This window comes from Mchenga conophoros, linkage group LG14, assembly GCF_057382185.1.
Source record: "Mchenga conophoros isolate Kocher_MC1m ecotype Shallow Benthic linkage group LG14, M_conophoros_male_GT1.1, whole genome shotgun sequence".
NCBI classification, from domain to species: Eukaryota; Metazoa; Chordata; class Actinopteri; order Cichliformes; family Cichlidae; genus Mchenga; species Mchenga conophoros.
The window spans coordinates 29,501,976-29,517,819 of NC_140539.1; the positions used below are offsets into that span (position 1 = coordinate 29,501,976).

Genomic DNA, 15,844 nt, shown 5'->3' on the forward strand with positions numbered 1-15,844 from the left:
AATGTCACAGGTAGAGATGGCACGATACCACTTTTTTATGACCGATACCGATATCATAAATTTGGATATCTGCCGATACCGATATGAATCCGATATAGTGTTTTTTAAATCAACAAAACTTGTTTTTTTTAATATCTTGCTGCATTTTGTATAAGTTCATACTCAAGTTTAAAACAACAACTACACTAAAGCTAATCTGTTATACCTGTATGCAAAAAAAATGTTTCATAGTTCAGCAATACTGATCAATCTAATAAACTTAGACCTACACCATCCTCCCTATTCTGGTATTTTAAAGAGTACTTAGCGTAGATATTAAGCAACCTAACTAATAGGGTTCCAACTCCCAGCAACAAAAATAAATAAATAAAAAATGGGGAACCACCCCTCACGCTCCACCTCATGATGCTTAATCGACGTAATCAACCTTAATTTGATGCAGTGTGAAAAAAAATGCACAGAAATCAATTCTTTTTCAAGAAATATTAAATAGATTCAACATCTTTCTTCAACAAAATTGCAGACTGCACAGATGGTACCTTCCCAAAGGAAAAAGTACTATAGCTTACTAGGGTATATTAGACTTAATAGTTACTATATACAGTAATTGACTTCTATTCATTTTACATCAAATTAAAACTTTGGGTGTCAGATAATTATTTATTACAAGCTAGACATTTTAAATGAGAATAAGAAAGAAAAGTATGTCTTTGTGCCCCCTTTTCCCTGTTAATGCCCTATCGGCCCCCCTGGCTAAACTTTGCTAGATCCGCCCCTGCTCAGTTACCAGCGTCAGCTACGTAGAAAAAGATCCTCGAGTAGAAAGTAATAATAAATACATTCTAACAACAGCTTATCAAGCTTAAACGTGCTGCTGTTGTTCAGCCGCTGGTTTCCTCTTTCTGGTGCAAAGTGGGCCAAAAACAAACAAAAGAGACGGACTCGCAACAGAAAAGCCGATCAGCTGATCTTTAAGCAGTTTCATGATTGAAGTAGCAGCAGGAGAGGCAGTCGCTTGTTAAGCTTAACGCAGGAATGCTTTACATTCAGAGATGGACTTACACACTTGCTTTACTTCTCTCGGGGATAACTTTGTCGGAGATGAAATGCCGGATTGCTAGCAAAGCTCCAAATGCTATCCAGACCACCTACAGGTCCTACATGCCACAGCCGCTCTATCACGTGATGCATACTGCTCCGACGTGCTAACGTTCTGAGGTGAGTTACGGCGTGTTGCAAGTTTTGTGAGGTGCTTTCGTGATATTTAATGGATCGGATTACATTTTTTATTTTTCTCCGATATCCGATCCAGTAATTTAGGTCAGTATCGGACCGATACCGATACGTAATATCGGATCGGTCCATCTCTAGTCACAGGTACAAAAAATAGGTACGAATCATAAATGCCATATTTGACATATTTTCTGGTAGAAAAGCACCCCCAGCTGCTGATCCTGGATAGCATTAGTTAGCATTTTAGGAAAAAAAAAAAAAAAAAAAAAAAGAGTCTGACTTGTGCACAGAGAATAAATAAGCACTGTTGTTTCCTCTCATCGGGTCAGTATAATGAGCAGCAACTTCCATTAATCAAACTAGATACACCAGAAAAAGAAGCCCTGCCTTCAATAAACAGCTGTCTGCTCTTCCCAGGCCTTCAAAGATAAGTACTCCACACACACTCCCTCACAGCTGGTCTGCTATGTGTGAGAGAGATAGGAAGAGATAGCAGGTGTGGGTAAACCATTATCAGCTTTGCTGTGTGAAGAAGTTATTTTGGTCCGACCCCACAGGAACAACACAGAGGAAGAAATGTGAATTGGCCTGAGGTGGACGAGTCTAATCCGAGATAAAGAGGTTTTTATGTCTGGACCCAATGAATTTCCACAGAATTTAGTTTTTAGACTGCAACTTTGCCACAGTGTGTCTGAGGTCACAGTGAACTGAAGACTGGAGCGAGGATAACGACTTGGATTTCCTCTTGTCAGAGTCTGCGATCTGCGTCGTTGTGATTCACTGTTATCGCAGCAGCAGAGCGCGGGAGGCACAGCCGCGAGTCTGATGTGTCATGAGTCACTTGTGTTCCTCTCAGGCAGAAAAACTGAAAACTTTTGCCTCTCAGCGCCGTCTTAACTCTCCTCCTCAATCCTGCTCACCTTAATGCCTCGCTGTACTGTCAGATATCGAAGAAATCAGCGTTACGTAACGCGAACGTCTGCTTCCGGCTCGTTTGAATTTCCACTGAACAGCGAGCGGAAAAGCTCCTTTTTCCTGATGTGTCAGTAAGCTGATTCGGGCCTGAGAGGTGTGCACATCACCGGCAGGCAGTGACAATTTTAGGTCCTGTGCTTTTGTGTCCATGGTAACTGGAAGTAGGTGTGTGTGCGCGTGTATGGTTGACAGTGAGCGCGCACACACACACACACACACACACACACTCCCTTCTCGCTGCCCTTATTATCACCTACTGGAATCACACCTCAGACGGGCTGTGGCTCTGGCTTCTCCTTATCAGGCTCAGTCCCTACCAACCAACACAGAGAGCCCCCTCCCCACACCCCCTCCCACGTGCCTGATCTGTGAGGCACCTCAAAGCTGGGCCTCCTGCAGTTGTCCACTTCTCTGCCTGCTCTGTGGACGCGGTCTCTTTGTTCGGCGAGGCGAGGCGCTGACGTCAAATCGCCTCCTTTGTTTCAAAAACGCCTCAGTTTGAATTGTTCCTCGAGCACCGATTCTTCAACCTGCCCCTGTTGCTGGGAGCAACAATGAGATAAATGACAAGATTTTTCAATCAGCGCATAAAAGAAGAGGGGGAGGAAAAATAGAGGAATTAGCAACAAATACAGATGTCATCCATTACTCATAATAAAATCTTGTTTTTTCAGCTGGAATATAAGCTGCACTGCTTGAGCTGCAGTATTAATTGGGGCGTCTGTATGGCACTTTCTGAAGCAAGACATTAAATAAGTAGCCTTGTTACTCCAGGGCTTCTCGATTGTCAACAGTGAAATTAGTATCATTTGTTTGTCTGCTGCTTGTTGGAAACTAATAACTAATAATATTCTAAACCCACAATCAGCTGATCTGGTCTTCTTTCTATAGTCTCTGAGCTGAGGAGGTGAAGTAAACAAACGCTCTTTCATTCTGAACAGGGTGACTGACCCATCTGGAGGTGCACCTGATCGCTTCCTGCGCCACCCCATCGGGGGTTCAAAGTTGGCCCGTTCAGAAGGAGGAAGGAGGAGGCCAGGCACAATAACGCTGCGTTGACGCATCAGTAAATGAGTTGTGAGAAAGATCCTGAGGCAAAAACACAAGGGAGTCATTGAGCTGTTCGGTTAAAGGGCCACCGCAGAAAAATAGATGAGAGGAAGATGTAGAGCCTTGGCAGGAAGGAAGCCCTCATCACTGAAAAAAGAGGGCAGGCGGAAAGGCTCAGGGCCAATGGACAGTGACCTTAACATTGACGGAAGGCCCTGTGAATAAATGACTATAATTCAGAGTGTGTTCACTTCAAGCGAGGGGCTTAACTGCTCTGCAGACACCTGTTCGGCTCGACAGAGGAGCCTTTCACTGAGGACAGGTGCCTCGGCAGCGAGCCGCCAACTTCCCGATCCCAGCTGCTCCGCTTTCAGACCTCGAACAGAGATTCCTCACATGCCTTCCTGTCAGCCCCGAAAGCCTAAAGACTACTCCCTGATGCAAACAAGAGGCATTGAGTCGACAAAACAAGAGCATGTGGTTTAAGGCGCATAAGCTGCACGCAAAAAGCTGCATTAGTGCACATTTCTCACTCCGGGACAGATCAGAATCAGAAAACTTTATTAATCCCGAAGGAAATTAGGGATTAGATTACAGATGTTTTGTCTAAAAGTATGAGCAAGTTTCACTTCCTTCATGAATAACGAGACATCACCTTCAATATAAAGAAGTCTGACGAAGATTCAAGTAAAATAAACTCACAAAGCTGCTGCATCATCAAAATTACTTCTCAGAAATCTTTCCACAGTCATATCTCCTCAGTATTAGTCCAAGGTGACGTCTTCATCACTCTAACCAGTTCCAATTCTATCTGCTGGCAGATTACTTCACCGATTATTTGATGAAATTTTGGTGAGAACAGTCCAAACAGCCCACTGCTGACTGTTAAATATAAAAAACTAAATACCAGAGCCAGAAAACCTCACAGTTCAGCTGCTGAAACTAGAAAAATGTTCAGTATTTTTGCCTGAAAATGACTCGTTAATCAGCCCTAATTTGAGGTTTGATGGCGTCTGTTTGCACTCTCCAGATGCGATTTCAGCCTTACAGCTTCAAATGAGCAAGCGCCCTGCTGGAATAATCTGTGTGAGAGTCGAAACACGTGTGTCGGTGCGCTGGGTCCGTCAGCTCGGTGACCTGTGCACAAGACAAACACGCTGAATGAGCGGCGAGTCGATTAGTGCGAGAGGGGAGCAGATGGAGCCGGGCTGAACACTCAAACCTTAAAGTATCTGCCGCTGAACCCTAAAATCAGCAGCGGGAACAGGCAGAGAGCATGTATGTGGTTTCATATACACATATTATTATCTGAGCCGCTTCACATAGTATACATACTCGGGCACATGTAAGCACTAGTCACGCTTTTCAGATCTGGGCCAGTTGGCTGTGGTCCAGCATCAGGGCTGGGCTGAGCAGCTCGGTCCCAGCATGCTCGCTGTGCGAGGAGCAAGGTGCTTCAATGCATAGCAGGAATGTTTTCAGCCTTTGTTCGGGCGCAAAGGGCTGCGGGATTCATTTTAAAGGAGCTCTTATAGGCAAGGGCAAGTCGAGGCATGTCTATAACGGCCTCTTATTGGGCCTCACGAACACTCAGGAATATATTCACAGGCATATTCGCATGGTTACATGCAAACCAGGCGTCTACTGGGAAACATTACATCCCATTTACACAGGCTGCCGCCTCTGTGGGTTAAGGTAAAAGCAAGCCAGTGGTTTTTCCTGTTTGTTTGCCTTGTTTATCATGTTTTGGGTGAATAAATAAATAAATAACTCAACTCTTTACCCTTTAAAAGCCAGCTAGGACTAACCCTTGAAGCTCTCTTCTGAGCTGAACAGTTTCTGTCATATTTCAGGCCTACATATAGACCAGATGACTCTGTGTGCGTCACAAGTTAGTGAGGGTGGTCTCTGCTTGGATAACCCTGAAAAACTATTGTTAATAAATCTTTATCGACATATACCGAGGTTTCAAAACTCATCACTAAGGGTACAGGGAACGTCGTCGAATGTCGTCTTCGGAAAATCAGTCAATTATATGGGAATTGAACAAATTTCTTTGTTATCTTCCGAAACATTTCTTCAGTTCTTTGCAGTTTTGTTGAGACGGCCTCGTTTGACCTGCTGTGACCGTTAACTTACAGTTGCTAATTTTCACTAAGCTTCACACCAACCTAGTATTGTTATTAATGAGTCATTTAGTTGAATTAGTATCTCCCTAAGCCTGTTAAATTACTTTAAACTACCGCCACATAACTGTCAGTTACAGCCACAATGTAAAAAATGTTTTCTAAAGAGCAACTAATCCGTTAATTATCACCTTTAGCCCTAATTTTACCTACAAATAATCGTCCTGTTCGCCCACCTTACCCGTTTTTAACAATACTTACACAGTCAGTGATTACAGTCTCATGACAGCCGATAAAAAACAACCACAACTGCGCAACAAAACCTATATTGTAACCAACTACCTCTTCATTGTAAGTACTATGAACCAAATCTGCACTTGTAATAAGCCGCAATTTGCTTTTATCTCAACAAACCTGTATTTCATTTTTAGGCTGTTATACCAGCACTTCATCGGGTAACATGAATCCATGATTTGAAGTCATTCAAGTGGATGGAAGTTGACTTACTTTCCCTAAACCACAAATTAACCTTCATCTAAACATTCTGACACAAACCACAAACAGCAGTGGAAACACAGTGTGTGGGGTCAGGTAGTCTGGCTTTATGGAGAAGTCTGTGAAAGCCTCCGAAGTCATTCAGGATGTGTTCCTGTCTGAGCTCGCATAATCGGTTCCAGGGGCCTTTCAGAAGAGAAGAATTATTATTATTAAAAAAACAAATAAAAAACACATCCAGATGACACAACCTGAATGCGAAACAGCTCCATCAGAAAATCCACCCAAGAGCCCAAAGTGGCTCCGAGTTTCATCCGAACTCGAGCGCACGCTCTCGTTTCTTTACATCCGTCAAAATATGAATCTCATAATGACATCTTTTCTCTACTGGAGGGCCTCTGCAGCTGTGTGAACTGGCTGGGGCGCTTTCTCTCAGCAATGTCATCATCACAGCTGCATCTCTACAGCCTCTCTCCGCTTCCTCCCAGGAGACAAGCGTCTTATCCTGAAACAGCCTCGGCTCACATCTATCCGTCAGTCTCAGGAGTGAACGACTTCTATAAACGTATTTTTGTTCTCCCTGCTGCACTTTTTTTTTTTCCATTCTACTTTTCGTGGGGGGGGGGAAGAAGTGGGTTTGCATGGTATGTAAGCAAAGTCACGTGAAGCCGTTGTGGTCGCAGCCCAAAAACAACAAATTTAATCTGACTGTGTAATAATTCTGTCTGTTTGCTGTTTATAACAAGCAACATTAAAGTTGGCTGCAGATCATTTCATCCTCTCCTGTCTAAACATGGATAATTATGGGCTATTAGATGTCAACATCCATTTCCTTACACCCATGAGACATGGCAATTTGAGGTTGTTTTCTTTTATTTTTCGGGATTATATTCTCAGACTTAGATCTTCAGCTTATGTGCAGCTAAACTGAAATAACACTGGTTGCAACAGAAATGGGTGCTTGGTTCGTACAGACGCAATTATGAATCAAGAACATGCGTGAAGCCACCGGGTGGCTGCACCTGTAGTTCAAAAAGCACAAAATGAACCAAACTACACTGGTTGAGGATCTCCACTTTCATGTTGCGCTGCAGCTGAACTCGATTGCTCGGGCTGTAAACTTGGTTCACGTTAAACTTTAAACATCAGTGACTTTCCATGCAATCATTAATTTCAAAGTCCAGCCGTGTGGTGAGCTCAGGGACTTTCAGTGACTAACTTCCTTGTCAGTAATTGCTGCTAGAATTAGAAAGGTGTGGGTGTCACACCTTCACAGCAGCTGGTGACTGCTGCTCGACTCTGCAGGTACATTTAGGTGGCATTCAGAGCACCAACTGCTCTTTTCCCAGACAAAAGCTGCAGTGTCGCGCACCATGTTTTATCTCTGCACGCCTCTTTATCCTCCGACTCCTTCTATGCATTGATGTGTTAAAGTTTATGGGACCCTTTCCAGCTCCATCACCCCGAGTGCAACAGCTGACAGCGGCTTGATTGCACAGCTCTGATAGGCCTTCACAGACCCCAAAGTGTAGAGCGGAGGCCTCGCCTGAACACAGCATCTCTCTGTACGCTGCTTGCTGATCACTGTTGAGTCTCCGGATCTGGACCCAGGAAGTCTGTGCAGTGTTGGGACACCTGCGGGGGGACTGTGAATGTCTCTGTGACAGGACCGCAGGATGGAAATGGCAGCGAACACGCAGTCATTCACCAGTCATCCATGGCTCTGCTCCCATTCAGACACAGACACCCACTGAGGCACAAAGACCCAGCTGCCTCAAGTGGCAGACTTACACACAACATTGAGCACTAATACAACACAGCTCCATTAAGCCCTTTAAGAAACGTCCTGTCACTGCAGCCAGAGTGCCCCTCTATACATCCCTTTGGACAGAAGGGAATTCATCACAAAGTTAAAAGGGGGACACATTTAGATCATCGTGTGCCAAACAGGCCAAACGCTCTGAGCTCAGATCACACCTGTTTAGTGTTTTGGTTAAATCCGAACTAGTTTAAAATTGCACAATCCATCTGAATGGTGCCTCCAAGCTTAATAATGCTGGCATTGTGATTCTGACAGCTGTGCATTACAAAGACAGACGTCAAACTCAAACAAGTGGAGCTTTTACACACCTGAGTCACATGCAAACTTTGTTTTTCTGCTCTGTTCCTACAGTCTGTTCAGTCTCTGATGATAAAACCTGCGTGTGTTACACTCAGAATGTGGATGCAAAACCAACGAGGGACTCGATAAAGAATCAGACCTGTGAGGTGTATTTTAATCAATATCAATCCCTAGTCTTAGAATCCCATCCTAACAAACCAGCTTCAGTAAAAGAGCAAATACAGTCTTTATAGAAACTTTATAAACCACTGATTAAACAGCTTTGAATGAGGAAATTTCATCAGCACAGAAATTGTTTACTTTTTGGGAAATTAGCTTTCACACTGAAAACTGAATGAGAATATCCGAGACTCACATCCACACCTATGGCCCATTAAGCTAACGAGCATGTCTTTGGGCTGTGGCAGGAAACCGGAGCACCTTCAGGAAACGTATTCTGGACAAGCTCCACACAGAAAGATCCCAGGAACTCAGAACCTCTCAGCTATGAAGTGACAGTGAGGCAACCACTGTACCATAGTGCCGCCCACGACTTAAAGAATTCACCACACCCGACAAAGAAGTCATCTGGCAAATAACTCACTTCCATATAGAAGGCCTGGCCTACTTTTTTCACATAAAGACAAAGGAAAGTAATTTTATTATAGATTTATGTTTTGAAAATAAAGGGTTTGGCTTTTTAACAAAGTAATAAAAGAGTTGTTGACTGTAGTGTTAGAGCAGTTCATTAATTTATTGAAAAAGTAGCCAATCAGACAATCATTATAGCAACAATTTAGCCGTTTCATTAATAATTTAAATAGTTTATTAAGCAAAAATGCTCACGCTAAGCTTTTAATAAGTCCACTTGGCTTCTTGGAAACACTTCCAATCGGGTAACTTATCAGTTTTTTACTACCACACTGCTCACATATTAGATTAGACAGATGCTAGAGGAAGGAGAGTGAGGTACAAGGTGTTCTGTGGCTGTGCATCAGGACATACACAGTGTAAAAAACGTGGGAGAGCACAGCTGAAAAAGCGAGTATCACCTACATCAGTGAGGAGTGGGGAAAAATGCTGTGCTACACACAGAGGACATGTCAAAGTTAAAACGAATCAAGGTCTGCTGCGAAAAACACTGGCCTGGCTTTCGGACAGTGAATAATCGAGCCGTGAAAAATTCTCACATTAGCCCACTTTGGAGCCACTCGTGACTCCGGGTAAGTCAGCAGTTGTGCTGTACGAATGCGCGGAGGGCCTGTAGGAAGAGATGCTCCCGAGCTGAACAAACCAATTACACCCCTGTCAAGGCCGTGGCGCTGCACTGCATCATCCCCACAGAGGCCCCACAGTTACACTGTGAGGCTTTACTCTGGCTCAGGAGTCCCGGCACTGCCGAGCCGTGAGGCCTGGCATGTGTGGCTCGATCATAAGCCCAACTATTAAGTGTTTATTGTCCTTTATTAGAGCCTCAGTGTGGCTAAAACAAAGTCTGCCCTGGTCAGTAGACACCAAGCAACTGAGGCATGTGACTTCTATTTGATTGCAGAGTGTGTTAAAGCTGCAGGGCAGGGCTGCTTTTACCCCATGACTCTCCCTTTAGAAGAGTGTGTGTTGGGGGGGGCGAACCTCCAAGACTGCTGCTGCTGCACATTCCTCCCAAAGCGGAAACACAGGCCATTAGCATCACATGCTAACAGAGGCTGCTCAGACACAGTAGAGCCACAACGCTTCATGTGTTTCCTTGAGTGCCTCTCAGGGACGTTTCACTCCACTGTGACATTCTTTGAAGTGGAAATACAGGATTAGCCTCCTCGTGGTTCTATGAACAAAATAAATGGTTTAAAAGGTGATAGAAAACTCTATCTGAACACACATGGCTTATGTCTGCCTGGAGGTATAATACAAAATATTTATATAACATATTAGCACTGTTGCCTCATAATAAGAATGTCCTAGGTACAAATCCTGCCCCGAGTGAAGGAGTCTCCCTGTGCCTGCGTTGGCTCTCTCCAGGTATTCCGGTTTGCTCCCACACTCCAAAGACAGGCTAATTGCTGATGCTCAATTAGCTCTAGGCGTGAATGTGAGCATGAACGGACCTGCGCAGGGTGTACTCCACATCTCACCCTGTGACAGCTGGGATAGGCTCCAGCCTAGGATGTCCTCACATCGGCGCTTATTACAGCTTGCACCTGACAAGTACTGTCACATTAGGACTAAAAGTGAAACCAGAACTCGGAGGAGACATGGAGCATGACTAACAGAAGAAGGCATCGCATCGTGGTGCAGATCGGGATCAATTTCCTTAAAATTACAAAGATGGTGCACTAACCCTGGTAGTTGTTGCTCTCTGCATGTCCTCATGCCATTACTGTCATTTGTGATCATCTCCGTTCTTCTCATGAGGAATTTGGTTATTAAGCACGTATCACTCACCACATAGCGTGTTATAACCCAGTTATATTGCGCCATATAAATTTCTAAATAAATCTGAGGGATTATTTCGTGAGAAAGGATGATTAACGCTCCAGCAATGCCATGCATTTGCTTACTTGTGGCCTATTGTGACAGAGCAGTGGGTCTCCGGAGATGATGACAGAGCCGTCCATGTGAAAGCGGGCATACTGGCCAAGCAAGCCTGGACTGGATGTGACATAGCCCTCAATAACTTCAGAGACAGGATCAGCTGAGTTGCACAATGGGCAATGCATTAGCTAACTACTGACTGTCAGCCTCAATAAACTTGAACCGTGCTCACAAAAGGCGCACACGCTCGACGGCCTCGACTGGCACACTTCGTTAATTAAAGAGGTGAGAACGAAGCCTGTCGGCTGTTTCATGACGGCGGAAGAGCTGCTAAAACACTATTTGCTGTTCACGTAGATGTTTATTTACGCTTTAATCTACCTGGGAAGTGGAGCAGGAAATCTCCTTTGAAGCACGATCAGAGTTCCCACTGTGAAACAGTGACCTTGTACGTCATTGTGATTCTATTATTATAAATCTGAATGTGGAAACAGTTTATTTAGACATCTTAGTGCCACTATCACACATCTCTCTTCATGAAAAGCTCAGAAAATAGCTGTTTTAAGTGGCTCGTAACAAATTTGGAGACATCAGGAGAAGTTTATATACATTATTCTGCAGTTTTTAGGCCATTAATAAAGAGATTTAATTATCTGGTGTAAGATCATATTTGTTAATAAGTTGGAAATAGTTTTAACCTTGTATACAATGGGTGCTAAAAAAGTCTAACACCTAAGTTTACTGATCAGAGGTGTAAATACTTTTAAGTATTGAATGATAAACAGATCAATGGCCAACAGATGACCTGTGAACATTAGTAAATATTGATAAAACGACCACCCACATTTTAGCTCCTTTACTCAGGATGTGTTGTTAAAGAGGAGATGCACTTCCAGTAAGGCTCACTTGATGTAGGTCATGTAAACTGTGGCTACGTTCACACTGCAGGTCTTAATGCTCAATTCCGATTTTTTGATCAAATCCGATTTTTTTGTCTGCGTGTTCACACTACAAATAAAATGCGACAGCAAACGCTCTCTAGTGTGAACGCTCAAAGCGGCCCGCATGCGCAAAAGAAGATGTCACACACAACGCGCTCTGTTTAGACCCAGAGCAACAGTATTGTTTGACTGATGGCCCTTAATATAAAGACTTCGGTCTTCACGTTTCCCAATTTTTGCTTTAAGTTATTTTGTTATTTACATAATAATGTAAATAACCTAATAATGATCCTTATTGCTGTTTTAGAGAGGAGCGGTGCTTCAAAGGATAGCTGCAGATTTCTGTCAGAATCTGCAGATTATACAGTACAAATAAAATGTTTACGTTGTCTTCCCAACAGTTTCACTGACATCTACACTGGATGGCCAGGAAGCGTTCGCGATGTCTTCTCGGGCGCTTCTCTGGCGCTGATAATTGGCTTCAGTCTTGTGTCGGTGACGTAAAAGGCGGATTTAATGCGACTTGACCGTTCAAACAGCAGTCGCTTTCTAAAACATCGGATATGTATCGGATTCAGTACCACATACGAAAGTGACCCAGATCGGATTTGAAAATATCGGATTTGCGCCGTTCACACTGTCATAGCATGATCGGATATGGGTCGCATAGGGTCAAAAAATCGGATTTGATGCGCTTTCGCCTGCAGTGTGAACGTAGCCTGTACAGGGAGGAATCATATTATGTGACATCTCTACCACGCAGGGGCACAATGTTACTCAATTTAAAACTTTAACAAGTTGAGAAACTTTAGTTAAATTCAGTCAGTCTGTGGGAGTTAAAGAAAAAAAAAAAGAGCGTAAACTGGAGGATGAACATGGAGGCGGACGGGATGAGGCAGACAAAGCGTCGGGCCAAACTCATTGATCAGCAGCAACACTGTTCCTCCCGCGCTCCCTTTGTTCAGCACTCTTTCTGCTTTTCAACCAGATGCAATCTGCTGCTGTTTAGTAATCCAGAGGAGGCTTCCCGATGACTCAAAACACTGCAAACCAGCAGCTCACGACAAACTAGCTAATATATTCATAGCGTCAATCCACCTCTGTGCTGTCACTGTGTTCTGACACAGGAAGCCTGACTGAATGATCACCAAATAAGACATCAGTCTTTCCTGAAAGCAACTGGAACTTACAGAGAAGTTATCCCAGTTTCCCTCGGGGTGTCTTCGTGTTTCATCAAGTAAAACCGAAGACTGGTCTCAGCTAAATAGCTGATTTTATAACTGATGTTAAACTGCAGATCAGCTTGACAGGAAAAATGACAAACCAAGAAACCGCAGCATTTTTATGACTCATAAAACTACATTTGAACAATTATAATGTGACGTTTAACTATAGCAAAGCATCAGACACTGGAGACAGTCGTCTTTAGGGTCTCAAACAAAAGCAACTTTGTGTTTTGTCTTTCTCGATTTATCTTTCCATTTAATCACTGCAGCTCAGATTTGAAACATCACAGCAGCTGTCACCCATATCCCATCCAGACTCCATAACATAAAAACAATAGAATAGTCTGAACAAAGAGACCAGATCTACTTTTATTCAAATCTGATGTGTGAATTTAGTTTTCAGCCTACACATGAAACAACTAATGATCATATTTCCAATAATTCAAATATTTAGCACAAAACACTACAAATGTTCTTCAGTCCCATTTCATTCACTTGAATCTATTACGCCAGCAAATTCTCAAATTGAGGAGGAATCAAGTTCTGATGGCACTTTTGCTCAAAAAAAGAAAAGAACAATGTGGTAATCAGACAGCTTTTCCAAAACAGTGTGAGTCACATTTAGACCGCACTGTACAGATTTAAAAAAAAAAAAAAAAAAAAAGGGAAATAAAAGCCAAACTTATGAATGACAACTCCCACAATCAAGTCTTTAGACCTTCTAGTGTGGAGGGCAACGCAACTGTAATACACAGATCAGATCTTTTATTTAATCGGCTACTCTCTGTTCAAAAAAGCAAACAAACAAAAAGTTCTCAGTGTCTCATAGTCCACAACCAACAGGGAAACAACACAAATCGAGTTAAGGTAAAATGAGATAACACAAAGAAAAGCAGGAAATTTTAAACCATTTAAAAACAGATATTTTGGTCAAAAATTAGATTTTTCCCTATCATCATCATCAACTACAAATTTTACTTATCAGTGCACCAAAATATTTCAAGGTTAATTTTAACCTTTAAAATAATTTTTTCAGTTTATAAAAAAAATAATTAAGTATTAACTAAATTTGTTAACTGTTTGTTTCCTGTTTTAAATCTTTGTGATGTGGCTTTTAGGGCCAATAGTGCTTTTCTGCACACATTTTAATGCAACTAAACATCACATAAACACAAATCAGAAGTCGACAATCTGAACTCATCTACTACTTTACATGGTGACACTGCAGCCAATCAGGCTGGAGAAGAAGCTCCTGATGCAGGTGTGTGTGATCTGCAGGTAAGCTATTGGGGGATTCTGTGTATTGCTTGAGAGTCCTGTAGGTGTAGTGGGATAATTAGCAACAGGGCCATCTTTGAAAGGAACAAAACAAAGACTCTGTTTGTAGGGATCTTAACACTGAGTCCAGTGTTGAACAGATTAAAAGGTGAGGAGGTCTGCCATCCTGCTGACCTCTGAGCAAAAGGTCCCTCAGTGGCCCCCAGATGCCCCCGACCAATGAACCACTGTCTAATCCTGGACTCCAGAACATACTCAAAAAACACACATACACAACCCACGCAGACTCATCCACCCCAGCCCAGAAACACAGACAGGATGGGGAGGCAGGGGCCCTCTGCAGGCCACAATCACCACAGCATGAAAAATTAATGTAAAAAGGGGGGGAAACCCCCAAACTTTAACATAAAGATTACACTCGGAGAAAAAAAAATCTGCACATTTATGAGTCTAAGCGATAATTAACAATGATGAAATATTATTCCAGGCTAAAGCTGCACATGCAGAGAGAGAAAAAACACACCTGACATCAAGAGAAGGAGGGTTAAAGCCAGGCATTGTTTACCAGGCCTCATATTGTGTTATTGCTCTGGGCAGCAGCTACACAATAGACCAACATTAATGCAGACCCAGGCAAGACGGAAGAAAGGTGAGCAGGGCACACCTTTGCTTTTATTTACTGCTGCTCGACCGAAACTACGCCAGTAATTTCCGGTGTCGCCTGCAAAGAGGTGGATCCCTGTGCACACAAACACACAGCATACCTCAGAAATTCTTGCAGGCAGGTGTCACAGAAGCGGTGTCCACAGGTGGACACTTGGACGGGCTCCCGCATCGCTTTGCTGCAGAGCGGACACTGGAAGCGTCTCTTTGGCTTCTCCAGGAACTTGTAATCAAACCCGGGCATGGCTGCAGGTTCTGTCGCTTTTGTCGGGCCTTCGGCTGCAGGTTAAAGGTACAAATGTCCTCTCGATCCCCCCGCAAACGGGGCTGTCTAGCTGCGCTGCCGTGAAGCCGATGAGGGGTTCATATCACGTCCCTTCCGCCGCCGACGGATCGGGCTCTGCAAATTCGTCCTCCCGCAGTGCTCAGCTGTCTGACGGCAACAAAGGCTGGACGGTCCGAGACAGGCTGGAGAAACGGTTCTCCCTCCGCAGTGTTTATGTTGGCCGGCAGAGCTGCTACAGCTGTGCGGATGACTCCTCTGGTGATGCAGAATTGACACACTGAGAGCAAAGCAAGAGCCCTCCGTCTGTTTAGGTGCACCGAGTCCCGCCTCCTCCTCCTCCTCCTCCTCCAGGCAGGAGGAGTCAAGGAGCTGAAACGCTCTGTTCACACCATTTTATCTCTGTGATCCCCTCTTTATGAGGCTTTAATCGAGCCTTTGTCCGGCTACAGTGGGCTCTCATCGTTCTTTCATTTCACATTTGATAATTATCAATGTTTATTTATCAGCTTAGACGCCATCAGGGGTCCACATAAAGTGTCGGAGAGTGATAATAAATAAATAATTAAATAAAAAAAAAAAACCTAAACATACATAGTGCCAGCTGGTGAAGTCACACGTGAGAGAGGTTTCGCAGTAAAGATGTAAATTAAATAAAGAAAAACTGAATCCAACTCAGACACCTACAGCACAGTCAGAGGGGAGAGGCGCCCCCTGGCGATGGAGCAGCACACCAGTCTGGTATTATTTCGTTTCAAGCTTAAATGTTTCATATAAATGCTTCATTAAAAATAACCCCTGACGTCTGCTGTTATACTCATTAAAAAAAATAAACATCCGGATGTCATTTCGTTCACGGGGTCAATAAAGCGCACAGCTTCACATCTGGATCGGTTTTCACCTGCTGTATTGCCACTGGATTACATCACCATTACATCATC

General features: G+C 43.5%; 1 protein-coding gene across 2 annotated transcripts in view; it reads right to left on the bottom strand.

Moving 5' to 3' along the window:
• Nucleotides 1–15,597, bottom strand: part of traf4a (tnf receptor-associated factor 4a) — a 39,290-nt gene extending 23,693 nt beyond the window's left edge. The window contains exon 1 of one of the 2 annotated variants that reach the window (XM_085243827.1): nt 14,722–15,597. In XM_085243827.1, the coding sequence (XP_085099953.1) occupies nt 14,722–14,864 (143 nt within the window). In that variant the 5' untranslated portion in view covers nt 14,865–15,597. The remainder of the gene's footprint in view (nt 1–14,721) is intronic. The other variant, XM_085243828.1, reaches the window with a different exon arrangement.
• Between the last annotated feature and the right edge of the window lie 247 nt (nt 15,598–15,844).